Source organism: Pleurodeles waltl, chromosome 12, assembly GCF_031143425.1.
Source record: "Pleurodeles waltl isolate 20211129_DDA chromosome 12, aPleWal1.hap1.20221129, whole genome shotgun sequence".
In the NCBI taxonomy this organism is placed as follows: domain Eukaryota; kingdom Metazoa; phylum Chordata; class Amphibia; order Caudata; family Salamandridae; genus Pleurodeles; species Pleurodeles waltl.
The window spans coordinates 534,014,964-534,030,485 of record NC_090451.1 but is presented as its reverse complement, the minus strand read 5'-3'; the positions used below and the strand labels follow the sequence as shown (position 1 = coordinate 534,030,485).

Sequence of the window (15,522 nt, the reverse complement as noted above, 5' to 3'; positions counted from 1 at the left end):
GTATGCTTGATGTTACATTTTGGAACGCTTGGACCCTTTGTGGACTTGGAGTGGCAATTGTTCTTCGTGTATTGAGTGTTGCTCCCAAGTATTGTTGTATTTGGGATGGTTGCAGATTTGATTTCTGGTAATTTATAGAGAACCCTAGTTTGTGCAGAGTTTCTATGACGTAATGCGTGTGAAGAAGACACTGTTGTTGAGTGTTGGTTTTTATTAGCCAGTCGTCCAAATATGGGAATACGTGCATGTGCTGTCTCCTTATATGAGTGGCTACTACTGCTAGGCATTTTGTGAATACTTTTGGGGCCGTTGTTATCCCAAACGGTAGCACTTTGAATTGATAGTGTACGCCTTGTATTTCAAACCTTAAGTATTTTCTGTGAGAAGGATGGATGGGTATGTGGAAATACGCATCCTTGAGATCTAATGTTGACATGTAGTCCTCCTTTTTTTAGTAAGGGAACTACGTCTTGAAGCGTTACCATGTGGAAGTGGTCTGATTTGATGAAGAGATTCAGTGTTCTGAGATCTTAGATAGGTCTTAACGTTTTGTCCTTTTTTGGAATTAGGAAATATAGTGAGTAGACGCCTGTTCCTTTCTGATGATTGGGTACTAGCTCTATTGCTTGTTTTTGTAATAGTGCTTGGACTTCTATTTGTAATAGGTCTAAGTGTTGTTTGGACAGATTGTGTGTTCTTGGTGGCACATCTGGCGGGAAATTTGTGAATTCTATGCAATAACCATATTGGATAATTGATAGGACCCATGCGTCTGTGGTAATATGTGTCCAGTTTTGATAATATGCGGTTAGCCTACCCCCCACTGGTGAGAAGTGTTGGGGTTTTGTGACATTGAAGTCACTGTTTGGTCTGGCTTGGTTTGGTTGCCTGGAACTTTCCCCTTCCTCTTAGGAATTATCCTCTATAGGAACCACAAAACCCTCCCCTTTGGTATTGTGCCTGATAGGTGGGTCTGGTTTGAGAGGTGGAAGGCTCTGATGTTTGCTGTCGAAAACTTCCTCTGAATTGTGGTTTCCTAAAGGTGCCTCTGACTTGTGGGGAGTAGAGCGCGCCCATGGCTTTGGCCGTGTCCGTGTCTTTTTTTTTTTAACTTTTCAATTGCTGTGTCAACTTCCGGCCCAAACAATTGTTCCTGGTTAAATGGCATGTTCAACACCGCTTGTTGGATCTCTGGCTTGAATCCAGAGCTTCTTAACCATGCATGCCTGCGAATGGTTACCGCCGTGTTGACCGTTTGTGCTGCCATGTCTGCAGAGTCCAGTGCGGACCTTATCTGGTTGTTGGATATGGCCTGTCCTTCTTCCACAACCTGTTGGGCACGTTCCTGGTGTTCTTTGGGCAAGTGCTGTATGATGTGTTGCATCTCGTCCCAGTGTGCCCTGTCGTAGCGAGCAAGTAGGGCTTGCGAATTAGCAATCCACCATTGATTGGCTGCTTGTGCTGCCACTCGTTTTCCCGCTGCATCAAACTTCCTGCTCTCTTTGTCAGGCGGTGGAGCGTCTCCTGACGATTGAGAGTTTGCTCTCTTTCTTGCTGCTCCTACAACCACTGAGTCCGGTGTAAGTTGTTGTGTTATGAACACAGGATCTGTTGGGGGGAGGCTTGTACTTCTTCTCAACCCTAGGCGTGATAGCCCTTCCTTTAAATGGCTCCTGGAATACTTGTTTTGCGTGTTTGAGCATACCCGGGAGCATTGGCAGACTCTGATAGGAAGCGTGGGTGGATGCTAAGGTGTTAAACAGGAAATCATCATCTATTGGCTCTGAATGCATTGCTACGTTGTGGAACGTAGCTGCCCTGGATAGTATGCGTATATGCAGTACTGTCTTCTGGAGGTGACAGCTTAGTTGGATAACAATCCGGACTGTTATCCGATACTGGTGCATCATATAAGTCCCATGAATCAGTATCATCCTGTGTCATCCCTGTATGTGTGGGTGACTGCTTTGGAGGTGTTCCCACTGGTGACAGTTGTGGTGAGTGCGGTGGGGACGGTTGTGGTGAAAACCTTGGTGGTGGGGATTTGTCTCTAACCACCTTTGCCTTAGGCTGCATTTCTGTCGCCTGAAATGCAAGTTTCCTTTTAGATTTGATTGGAGGTAGAGTTTGTATTTTTCCAGTCTCTTTCTGGATATGTAACCTCCTTTGGGTATGGTCCGGTTCTTCCATACTTAGTTCCTGCTCAAATCTATGTCTTTCCTTCATTTGGCTGGAAAGTCCTTGCTCTTCTGTGTAAGAGCTTCTTTTTCGGTTCCAAAGATATTTTTCTCACTTTGGGTGAGTCGAACTCTCGGTGTTGAGAGCGTTCGGTGCCGGAATCTCGACAGGAATCGGAAGTCTTCGGCAAATCCCTGGCCTTTTTCGGGTGCCGATGTTTGGTCACCTTCTTTTCGATGGGTTAAGCCATGGCCTGTTGGCGGTGGCGTCCCCTTGGCCTTAAATATCTTTGTGGGAGTTTTGGACAGGGCAGGTTTACTCACTGTTCGCTGCACCATCGAGGTTCGCTCAGTTTCAGATTTGTCCGAGTCCGATCCCTGGATGGAAATGCTTTCCTTTTCTCCGACGTCGAGTTGCTCTCTCTGTGTCAACGCCATTTGCAGCCTTCTTGCTCGTCGAGCTCTTAGGGTCTTTTTTGATCGAAACGCTCAACAAGCCTCACAAGTATCCTCCCTGTGTTCAGGTGATAAACACAGATTACAGACCAGGTGTTGGTCTGTATAGGGATACTTCGAATTACATTTAGGACAGAAGCGGAAAGGGGTCCGGTCCATTAGTCTTCGACGACGGGTGTGGTCAGGCCGACCAGGCCTCGGTGAAGAATGGAAGCCTCGAAGGGCCGCCGGAGCGCTCTTGATATCGGTGCCGATACAATAACAATAACCCGGTACCGAACGATAACAATACCGTCGAATTTGCGATAATTTAGCTAACTTTCCCGATTCGAAATACGGAGCGAAGAGGAACACGTCCGAACCCGATGGCGGAAAGAAAACAATCTAAGATGGAGTCGACGCCCATGCGCAATGGATCCAAAAGCATGCACAGAGTCCAAGGGTTCCCCTTAGAGGTAAGATAGTGGCAAAAATGCTCTATTTTGTGGTAGTGTGGTCCAGCAGTAGGCTTATCAGAGGGTAGTGTTAAGCATTTGTTGTACACCCACAGGCAATAAATGAGGAACACACACTCAAAGACAATTCCAGGCCAATAGGTTTTTGTATAGAAAAATATATTTTCTTAGTTTATCTTAACAACCACAGGTTCAAGATTTACAAGTAATACTTCAAATGAAAGGTATTTCACTTAGGTACTTTAGGAACTTTGAATCAGCAAAATAGCATGCACAGTTTTCACAAAAACGGCAATAAGCTATTTTAAAACTAGACAGTGCAATTTTCAACAGTTCCTGGGGGAGGTAAGCGTTTGTTAGTTTTGCAGGTAAGTAAACCACCTACAGGGTGCAAAGTTGGGTCCAAGGTAGTCCACCGTTGGAGGTTCAGGGCAACCCCAAAGTTACCACACCAGCAGCTCAGGGCCTGTCAGGTGCAGAGGTCAAAGTGGTGCCCAAAACGCATAGGCTTCAATGGAGAAGGGGGTGCCCCGGTTCCAGTCTGCCAGCAGGTAAGTACCTGCGACTTCGGAGGGCAGACCAGGGGGGGTTTTGTAGGGCACCGGGGGACACACCAGTCAGCACAAAAAGTACACCCTCAGCGGCACGGGGGCGGCCGGGTACAGAGTGTAAACAGGCGTCGGGTGTGCAATAGGTTTCAATGGGAGACCCAGGGATCTCTTCAGCGAAGCAAGCAGGCAAGGGGGGGGGCTACTCTGGGTAGCCACCACCTGGGCAAGGGAGAGGGCCACCTGGGGGTTGCTTCTGCACTGGAGGTCGGATCCTTCAGGTCCTAGGGGCTGCGGGTGCACTGTCTTTACCAGGTGTCAGGTTCTTTAAAGCACGCAGTCGTGGTCAGGGGGAGCGCCTCTGGATTCCCTCTGCAGGTGTCGCTGGAGGGGCTCAGGGGGGTCAACTCTGGCTACTCACAGGGTCGCAGTCGCCGGGGTAGTCCTCCCTGTAGTGTTGTTTATCCACAGGTCGAGCCGGGGCGTCGGGTGCAGAGTGCAAAGTCTCACGCTTCCGGCGGGAAACGTGTTGTCTTTAAAAGTTGCTTCTTTGTTGCAAAGATGTTGCTTCTTTGGAGCAGAGCCGCTGTCCTCGGGAGTTCTTGGTCCTTTTAGATGCAGGGTACTCCTCTGAGGCTTCAGAGGTCGCTGGACCCTGTGGAACACATCGCTGTTGCAGTTTTTCTTGAAGTGGGGAGACAGGCCGGTAGGGCTGGGGCCAAATCTTGGTGTCTTTGTCTTCTCTGCAGGGCTTTCAGGTCAGCAGTCCTTCTTCGTCTTAGGTTGCAGGAATCTATCTGGCTAGGTTCTGGGAGCCCCTAAATACTCAATTTAGGGCTGTGTTTAGGTCTGGGGGGTTAGTAGCCAATGGCTACTAGCCCTGAGGGTGGCTACACCATCTTTGTGCCTCCTCCCTGAGGGGAGGGGGGCACATCCCTAATCCTATTGGGGAAATCCTCCATCTGCAAGATGGAGGATTTCTAAAAGTCAGAGTCACCTCAGCTCAGGACACCTTAGGGGCTGTCCTGACTGGCCAGTGACTCTTCCTTGTTTTTCTCATTATCTCCTCCGGCCTTGCCACCAAAAGTGGGGCCGTGGCCGGAGGGGGCAGGCATCTCCACTAGCTTGAGTGCCCTGGGGCGCTATAAAAAAAGGGGGTGAGCCTTTGAGGCTCACCGCCAGGTGTTACAGTTCCCACAGGGGGAGGTGAGAAGCACCTCCACCCAGTACAGGCTTTGTTACTAGCCACAGAGTGACAAAGGCACTCTCCCCATGTGGCCAGCAACATGTCTGGTGTGTGGCAGGCTGGTAAAACTAGTCAGCCCACGCTGGAAGTCGGGTATGTTTTCAGGGGGCATCTCTAAGATGCCCTCTGGGGTGTATTTCACAATAAAATGTACACTGGCATCAGTGTGCATTTATTGTGCTGAGAAGGTTGATACCAAACTTCCCAGTTTTCAGTGTAGCCATTATGGTGCTGTGGAGTTCGTGTATGACAGGCTCCCAGACCATATACTCTTATGGCTACCCTGCACTTACAATGTCTAAGGTTTGGCTTAGACACTGTAGGGGCATAGTGCTCATGCACCTTTGCCCTCACCTTTGGTATTGTGCACCCTGCCTTAGGGCTGTAAGGCCTGCTAGAGGGGTGACTTATCTATGCCATAGGCAGTGTGAGGTTGGCATGGCACCCTGAGGGGAGTGCCATGTCGACTTAGTCATTTTCTCCCCACCAGCACACACAAGCTGGCAAGCAGTGTGTCTGTGCTGAGTGAGGGGTCTCCAGGGTGGCATAAGACATGCTGCAGCCCTTAGAGACCTTTCCTGGCATCAGGGCCCTTGGTACCAGGGGTGCCAGTTACAAGGGACTTACCTGGATTCCAGGGTGTGCCAATTGTGGAAACAAAGGTACAGGTTAGGGAAAGAACACTGGTGCTGGGGCCTGGTTAGCAGGCCTCAGCACACTTTCAAATCATAACTTGGCATCAGCAAAGGCAAAACGTCAGGGGGTAACCATGCCAAGGAGGCATTTCCTTACAGACCTTATTCATGACATCTGAAAGATACCTGTATTCTTTCCAAATGTAAAACATGTTATTTATAACTTTTCATATAAACCATCACAAATAAAGACATTAAAAGAAGTCATAATCTGACGTCATACTTTGCTTGCTCCATACAACACAAAGGGTTTATAATTGAAAGATGTTAGGAGGGTGAGTCATAAAAAATGTTACTGACATTTTCGAGTAACAGAAAAAGACATTAATACATTCAGATATTTGGCAAAGTATTCTTAATGCACATTAATGCATCGTACATCCAGGGAATTGAAGGGATGGTTCAAGTTTCATTAGGTGATTACTGTCCCTCGAGTTATAATTCTATGAGATTTATTATGCAGAGCTAGGACAAATTAAAACAATATAATATGATCAAGAACTGTTAAGCTAAGCTGATGTTGTCAGAATTAGATTGACATCTTAACCAAGATAACACATATTGATTTTGCAACTGTGCACTTAATTTTTTGTTCTTTGAGTAGACTGTGTAATTTCATTTTTATAATTGTGCATCTTCAGGGGTGTGGAATTTATTAAAATATCTACTTGTCCAGGGGACAGATTGCTTCTCAGATCTACTTGTCCTGTAAAAAGATCTACTTGTCCCTTTGGTGCCATGTAGTGTGGCGACAAATTATGGCAGCAATCTCATTATGTAAGAGCTCTGATAATAGCCTCTCTGATTATGCCAGGGCTACTACCATAGCAGGGCTTGAATACTTGCAGTTTCAATCCCTACTGTAGCAATTTCCTTATTTTGCCACCTTTCTGCAGATCTGCATACTGGGGCTGGAGGTAGCAGTAAGCAATAGTTCCAGGGCTGGAATGCCTTTGAGTCTACAAACCTACTAACCTGCATGTTTTAAAGATTTTTACCAGCTTCTCTCTAATATTTTCCCATAATAAGAAAGGTTGGACATTTACTCCTGACAATGGCAGAATTAGAACTTCTTCCAGGGTTGGGAAGAAAGTGGCTGGAGGGAAAATGAACTTGCAAATGCTCAATAGATTTTCACATGAGCAAATCTACACATTACATTTACCCATGCTAAAATACAGTTCACAAATATTTTATAGGGGTACGACATATACCATGGGTGCACTTTTGTGACTTTCTTTAAGAATTTGGGGCCACATGTAGGTAGGTTCAGATTTGCGACCTGCAAATTGCGAGTCGCAAATCCGAATGTAGGATGGTGTCCCTGACACCATCTGTGATTCGCAAGGGCTTCGCAAATGCCCACCTCATGAATAATCATGAGGTGGGTCGCAATTTGCGACCCCCTCGCGAATGGCGGTCCTCACAGGGATGGTGGCCTGCTGGAGACAGCAGACCACCATCTCTGTGACTGCTTTTCAATAAAGCAGTTTTTTTTTTTTTTTTGTAATGCAGCCAGTTTTCCTTAAAGGAAAACGAGATGCATAACAAAAACGAAAAATGAAACGTTTTTGTTTAATTTTTTCGAGAGTATGCTCTGAAAAAATGTTTACAGTGACATTCACAATGGGGAAGGGGTCCCATGGGGATCCCTTCCCTTTTGCGAAAGTGTTAGCACCCATTTGAAATGGGTGCAAACTGCGATTGGTTTGCGCCCGCGGTCACAAAACAATCCTACATTGCAGTGCGAGTCGCAATTAGGAAGGGAACACCCCTTACTAATTGCAAGTCGCAAACCCGTTTTGCGATTCGGTAACCAGGTTACCTAATCGCAAAACTGGGTTTGTGCATCGCAATGTGCTTTTTGTACGTCGCAAACAGTGAAAGTCGCTGTTTGCGACATGCAAAAAGCTACCTACATGTGGGTCTTGGTCCCTAATTAGGTCTGGTGTTAACAAAGACATTTTGTTTTTATTAAACTTCTATTTCTCTCTCTTTCGGCTGGCTTTACTGTGAGTGATCGCATTCAGCTCTTCCACAAGGAGCATATTGGCACACAAAGTAGTTTTGTTCAGTGTCAGGAACTACAGTGGCAATCAGTGACGTAACGAAACTGGAGGGTACCCCTTTGCAAAGAACATGGAGGAGCCCCCTCTCCAGGCTCACTCAGGGCAGGTGCTGTGCTGAAGGGGCCCCCTGGAGGGTGGCTGCGGGGCCTTTGTTATGCCGCTGGTGGCAACGTGTGCTTTTAGAGTTCAAAAACTTTTTTGGGGGGGTTTTGCCAGTGTTTGTTACAATGTTGAGGGCCTGGTAGCTCCCACAACAATAAAGTGTTACAAAAGCCATGTCAAAACAAGACACGCATTGATGAAACTAAAAGACTTATAAAAATATGTCAGATCAGTTGGCTTTGTCAATGTTTGTTTATTTTCATGCTTCCCATAATCGTGTTGAAAATGGTTACACTAATTTTCCATTAGAAATATTTTTGGGAAATACTAGCATGCATCAACACATTTTACTAAATGACACTTCATTTGCATCTAATCAGAGAGCATTCTGGGAGCATTATACTTAGCCTCATAGCCTAAACTTTTCAAACATGTGTATACACGTTTTTTTTTTTTTTGTACTGGAACCAACGTCAGTAGTGAAGTGTGACCTTAAAACATTTATTTACAGCACTCACCCTAATAATGAAGGCTTTCAAATAATGAACCATAAATACAAGTTCGAACAGCATTGTCTTTTGGAAACACATTACCTCAACTGCAGAGAGTTCCACTCTCTGTAAACAGGCAGCCAAAGGGTTTGTGCTGGAGGGTTGGGCCTACTTGTCCCAAGGACAAAGTAAACATAAAAACTTGTTGCCCTTGACCCCAAACAAGATGTCCCGGGCGTCGGGCAATAGGATTTCCACATCCCTGATCTTATACAGCCATTTGAAAGTGGAAGACTATCTCTGTGCAACATGTGTTAGCTGCTTCAGTTTACTTCTGTGATATGCCAAAGTATTATGAAAGTATGCAACTGAATACAAATGGTACTAACTCCAGCAATAGGACCCCATTATGTATTATTATTGGTAACAGAAATGGAATTTTGAACAACACACTTTCTAGGATGGGTTCCTTTATGGTATGGACAGCATCTTCTAAGAAACATGACTAAAATGACAAATTTGAAATGGAAGGTCTTGTCAGGTCAGTCTTTGTGGTTGCTTATATGAAATGTTGTATTGACAATATCGTAGATTTCTTTCAGATGCCATGAAGAAGCCGCAGAGAGGCTATTACTTAATCCACACAAGAAGCATACACACACCAAATCTGTGAAAGGTAATGGTGCATATGCTTTTGGCAAATAGGCAAACTATACTGGGCCCATGGAGACTGAATAAGAATGCCTTGTGGGAATGGAAAAGTGAGTAAGTAATAGTACTGAAAACAAATAAATGAGAAGACCTGGAACTCCTTCTGCAACACCAAGCCAGAGATATAAAGTTATTATTCAGGAAGCGGAATACGTAGGTAAAGATTAATTAACAGAATTTTCCATAGCAAAATACCACATCTGAAAGAGCATGTTATAAGCTGTTGAACGATATTTGGAAAGTTGATTAGTGTATGATCCTTTTCTAAATCCACAAAACGGGTCAGTTGCAGTTTCCACTCTAGTGGGCCAGTGTGAACAAGAGAACCACTACTTTACTTAGTGTCAATGAGACTGGCAATGAGAATAACAAGTACACAAATAAGCAGATGTTTCATAAGAGCCCATGGTAGGATAATACAAAAAAATTCACAGTCAAAACGATCACTAAAACCAAGACGACAAAAAATGAAAATCAAGCTTCTGCAATTGGGCATTGAATAGTTGGATGTGTAAACTGAATATCATTAAAATACTCAAAGAAAGCACCTGAAACCCACTTTCTGAAGACAGACCATGTACTTAATTACTCCACGTTTAACATTAAGGCAAGAGCTGACCATGGAAACATTTATAAAATAATTATTTTTTTAAAAGGGCTATCCATTTGTTGCAGAAAGGATCTCTCTGCCTCTCTCCAATGGATTATCAAAAGAATAGCCTTACCCTCTTCCAGTATTATCAGGTCGTCCTCCATCAGAAAGAGCTACTGTGATGGTGCGGGCATGGTCCGCCAAAACTCGGTAAGCCATATCAATTCCATCCACATCCTCAGCACCCACTTTCCCAGTGTATGGCCTGGCACCAGTGCCCTATTAACCAGAGGAGGAAAAGATAAGCATGCTGGTGAAATGTTTTTTCTATATAATATCGTAACACACTGCTTTTATGCCAAGATGTTCCTCTAGAATATATTTTTTTTGATATCATGATATAAATAAATTGCACTAATTTTCAAAGTCAATGGTTAGGGGCAAAATCTGGCAAGGACCCATCTCTCCTGAACCCATGTTGGGAATCTATCAAGCAAACTACACCAAACAAAACAACGTTTTAACATTAAACGTAATGGATTTTGTTTCATGAAAACCATTGCTTGTCCATTATTTTCACTGTTAATTCTAGGAGACGATCAAAGAAAGGGCAAGTAATCAATGGGGACTAATCTATAACCACTCAAGAGGGCTCTTATACACAAGTCAACAATCAAATTACAGGCAACTGCTGCACAGATAAGGACTGGACTGCCAGTAAAATGTACTGAATGGGCTTTGAGAAAGTACTCCCATTACATCCCTCAAGCTTTACTCCATATGAAGGACCAAGGAAGGATTGGGTATGAAAACTCATCCATCTACCATAAAGGTAATAATAAAAGAAACAAATGTACATAAATGGTACCGGAGCAGCAACAGCTTCAGAAAGCAGAACTTTTCCATTTCTGTGCCAGCTGCTCTACAGTGCTCAGCTGTGGCATTAACATCTTAGCTCGTTTTGAGTGGGTAGCAGGACCTTAACCTTTAATTATCATTCAATCATCTCCAGTGTGTATGGCTGTAGGTTGCTGGGGACTCAAAAACAGTTACATCACATATTCCTTGAAGCGGACCAGGGGCTTCTTCATCACTAAGGCATGCAAGCCTAATAATACAGTCACTTAACCTAGGTACTTATAAGCCTTATCTATACAAGCAATGCCGTTTAAAATCAAAAGTGAATAGACCAGATAGACTGCATTTGTCCTTTTCTTTTTTTGGAGAAGTTTTGCTGTCATGGAAATACATCAAGAAACTATTGAATACATATTTCGTGGCTATAGATTTGAGAATCTGTGCTGCTATATAAGCTTCTCAGACGAAGACAAGATATTTCTAAAATTATCTTTGTTTAAACTCTGGATTAGAGCATGCAATGATGTCATTAATCTCTACCTAGCTAGCGGTTTGGTAATGTTGGTTATGTTTATGATAGCAGCGGTTCATAAATGTTATAATAAAACAATCTCTTCAAACGAAGATAGCTGCACATTATGGTTTAACGTCTTCACAAATGTCCCATGGTAATATAAGGAAACAGGATACAACAGGTCTGTTAAGTGGTAATATTTTTTTTCCCCAGTAAACACATTTTCTATGGGGATTCTTATAATATACACAGATGTTTGAATACCAACCTTTTAGTTTTCCTTGTTCAAGGCTGGTGCACAATCTTAGCCTCATTAACAATGTTTTCTGACAACTTTTAGCATGCCTGCCTGACTAACGTGCACTTAGCTTTTGTATTTAGGGCCACGCACAATCACATTGTGATTTTGTTCACAGAATCGGGGAAAAAAACTAGAAATACAATTATTGCTCAAGACCACAAGACCACTGAAAGACCACTAGACCACTGAAATCAGCAAAAGATTGGAAAATGAAATACTTTTCCGTCAGAAATAAACTGTAAACACCAAATCTAATGCTCAAGTATTCAGCTCAAAACAAGAGAGGTCTCATTTGCCGGCAATGACTTTGGGTTAGGTGAACTACTGATACTTATTCAGGGTCAGCCTTTCGAATCAGTACGACTGCTACTCCCTTCATTTCAGTTCTTCTTTCTATGGGGAGGAGGCAAGTCTGGATAAGGCACCTATTTAAGCTCTAGTCTGATTTCTAATTCTAATTCACATATTTGTGAAAGAATAAACACATTAATTTGTGTTAATATTGCCTATAGATGGCCAAAGGGTTTATACAACCTGCTTTTTTATAAGCAATAAATTATCTCTTTGTTAATTGGACAAGAAGAGGCTCCCTGATGGATTTTTCAGAGCCTGATCAACAAATACAAGAGGCACTGGCTAAGAGCCAATCCTTTGGCAGACAATTCTGGGGGAGTCATTTTCAATCTATAGAGTACCTATCAGAATAGATGAGTCGATCCAGTTCACTGTCAGATCACCCAAATTTGAAAAGTCAGCTTGTGGGTGGAGTGAAGAGACTAGTCTCTGATTAACTTTCCTATGATGTAGGGATTTGCCCAAAACCCAATCAACCTCAACAAATAAGCCTGAGTCCTGAACAATCCCAGCGAGTAATGATGAAATGATGTACTCCAGGCAAGCACAAGGTATCTCTAGAGTGTAATTTATCCCCACAGTCAACAAAGCTTGCACATACAGATCAAATGGATGTCCCTAAAATAAGGACTAGGATTTGCAACAGGGTAAGTAACCCTTCAAGCTAGAAAGTATGGGGCTTTTCATCCATCATGTCAAAGAGCTAATATAAAGACAGCTGAAAGGCTTTAGAATGGAGTCCTCAGTCTGAGTACTGATGTAGAATTAGAACTAAGTCACTAGTTTCGGTCCTCAAAAGTTACCATAAAGAAATAAGAGCAAGATGATGCAGGACAGCCATCGGGAATAGTCACATGACCCAAAGGTGTCACAAAAGCTCTAATTTCTATTAATTCTCTAATGTCCTCATTATGTAGGTCACTCTACTTATGTAAAGAAATCTGGCCTCACGCCGCAACAAAACTGTTATTAGGTTGGAGGCTTGCCACTTAGCATCACTTTCTGTAATAGAGGATATTACAACAAAACCCTCACCTTTTGAATGGCTTCAAAATAAGGGATAAAAAGGTCTGTGTCGTAGTTGGACATCTTGGTCTGCAAGACTGAGACCAGCCGCTCCAGGCCCATCCCTGTATCAATGCTTTTCTTGGGTAAAGACTTTAGGGCACCATCAGACTCCCTGGAAAAGAGAAAATAAACAGTTCATCAAGTTCTGTCTATGACAACGAAATTCTTTCCACAAGCACGATGAACATTTCATTCATGGTGACCAAAACACTCTACATTTTACATATTTCATATTGTCTTCAGATGCAAAGTATAGAGATCTACAATTCTGCACTAATACACAGAAAAAGAAGCAGAAATGACAATAAATATGTGCTCTGTATCCGTTAACAGGCTCTAAAAACATACCATCATCAGTCTTAATGCCCTAAAACTTTGTCAGATGATTGCTGTAACTTTTGTCATCCTACAACTCTCCTTTTTGTCATCTTACAACTCTGCATTTTAGTAGAGCTATCAACGCAAGGAATAAGCAAAATATTAAAGTCCATACATACCATGTAGGGACCACTTGGGCAACTCAAGCTTTAAGGAGACCAATATCTCCGGCTCTCAACATAGCCATATCCAAACTGACCACCAGTTCTAATTTTCCTTTAGCTATATTCACAAATGGCCACTGCCTTCTGCCATCAAAAAGATATTTACATGATTGAGAACAGGTCTACAAAGAGATAACTGAGATGTTTTGTGATAGTGAGGTAAACTAAGGATAAAACTGTGGTCAATCTTTGGAAATACAAGACAAGGTAGCATAAATATTGAAAGGAATAGTGCCCTCAAATTATAAGAAAGAGGAATCTACACCACATGTCGATATCGTAACAAAGAAGGGTATAGCGGTGAAGGAGCCTGAATAGGTAATGACTGCTTTTTGTACTGACTACTCAGACCTATACAGAGTATTGCTTTATAATATAGGGCCGATTGAAACTGCAGAATTGTAGATCTCTAAGTTATCTGTAGACGATGCTACTAAATTAGAGATCTTTTTTGTCCATTTAGTAGGCATTCAATCCAGGATACAGACCTTGCAGTAAAGCTGCAGATTCAGTTTTTTGCCCCTCAATTCCTATAAGGTGTTTTCTGCAGCTTTTCTTCTTCCCTTTTTTAGTTTTTAAATATGCATTCAGATGTGACTGACTGTTCCACTAAATCATGTAAAGAAGGGTCAATTGTACTTTTTTGAAGATATGTAAAAATCCTAAATATCGGTGGTCTTATTGGCCAACATCCCTTGTTACTGGAGATGAGACACTAATAAAAAAATTGTTATGTTTATAGCTAGTAAAATACCATCCCTTGTTTCTCCATGCAGCACAGGTTTACACCAGGCATGGACACAAAAGCCCCTATTTATACTGTGATAACTATCTTTGATATAACAGGAGTTAAAAGTGATATTCCTGGGGTGATCCTATTGAAAGCAGAAGAAGGCTGAGACAAGTTGTCCAAGCCCTTCTTCTGGAAGGTCAAGTTTTGATTTGGGCCTAGCTAAGAAGGCTTCTCAAACTATATCAAGAACAAACCGCTGGTGTGATTCACATGGGTTCTGCCTCGTCAAGTTTCAGGGAAACAAGGCAGTGGTGGACTTTGGGACCTTTACTTTTTGCTCTCGATCTTTACACCTTCCTTGTACAGCACGAAAGGAATAAGAACAAAGCCCACTGTAAGTTTTTGGTGAAGTCAACAAGAGGTCCTTTGACAGCACACAGCTAAAAGAAGTGTGTATGGATGTAGCCATGCTTACAATGGAGTGAGACGTGTTGTTTGGCATTGCAAGACCCCACATGCCATTGCAGCCTTTTACAGCACCGGGACGGAGGATCTTGCACTTCGGCAACGGCTGCGAGCTCTCCCATCAGACAGACACCAGGAGAGTACCCCCAATTTTGTTCGCTGAGCCTCCCTCCCAAGCAGTATTACTCCACTTGTCAGTCCACCGAGTTACCCCTGCCACCTTCTGTGTCCTGGCTCTTTGTGCTGCAGCAAGCTTGCTATGGCTGCGGGGCAGCAACCTATCACGAGGACCAGGGAGTGGCACTGTCAGGGTGCTTTGATCCTGCAAAGACGAAGGACCGCTCTCCCCTGCTATCGGATGCCTGGATGGCTGTACTGAGCACTCGGGTGACACATGGCTGCTGACCACATGGAGCACTACCGCCATCTTAATTCATCCATGTTGCGACCCGAGGCTGCTACGACCACAATGCACTCTCAGCACTTTACAGCTCCAGGACAGGGGGCACTGGACTCTGGCAACAACTGCAAGCTCCCCCAATTACCAGACATCAACCACCAAACCTCACTATGGAGCTGGGGCCCGCAGCCCAGCAAGCCGCAGCCCAGCAAGCCGCCGCACAGCACCTGCCATTTTACACAGCCTGGCCCCTTGCTCCACGAAGAGTCCGAGACTGTAGCGGGGAGGCAACCTGCAACCTACCTCCACAAACCACAGAGTACAGCCTCAGGGGAGCCTCAACCAACAACTACAGAGGACCGATCTCCCCTGCTATCTGCCGCTTGCACAAAAGGACTGATCACCCGGGTGGTCCGCAGCTGCTTTTCGCATGGAACAGTGCCACCACCTTGATCCATCAGCGTCATGGCCTGAGGCTGCTGTGGCCATGCCGCACCAAGCCAGAGACTGCAGACCGGTCCTGGATCTTGGCAGATGCCTTCTCCTGGTCACCAGATCTGAATCCTGCCCGGGGGAGACTTGGAGCTTTACCTCCTATCCACGTCCACACCGTCAGGAGGCTGCATGGGCCAGGCGACCACGCTCTTTAGCACCTTGGCCCCAAACTCACCTATCACATGCAAAGCTTCCCTCCATGAGGGGCCCCCGCCTCAGAGAACAAAGCTGTGAGCTTGTTCTATGTTTT

General features: G+C 44.1%; 1 protein-coding gene across 1 annotated transcript in view; it reads right to left on the bottom strand.

The window, feature by feature from the left end:
- The window catches only part of AARS1 (alanyl-tRNA synthetase 1), a 328,287-nt gene that overhangs the window by 218,657 nt on the left and 94,108 nt on the right, over positions 1-15,522 (bottom strand). Inside the window, exons 6-7 of the mRNA XM_069217537.1 lie at positions 12,605-12,749; positions 9,676-9,821 (exon numbers count right to left, since the gene is read on the bottom strand). Coding sequence (XP_069073638.1) covers positions 9,676-9,821; positions 12,605-12,749 — 291 coding nt within the window. The remainder of the gene's footprint in view (positions 1-9,675; positions 9,822-12,604; positions 12,750-15,522) is intronic.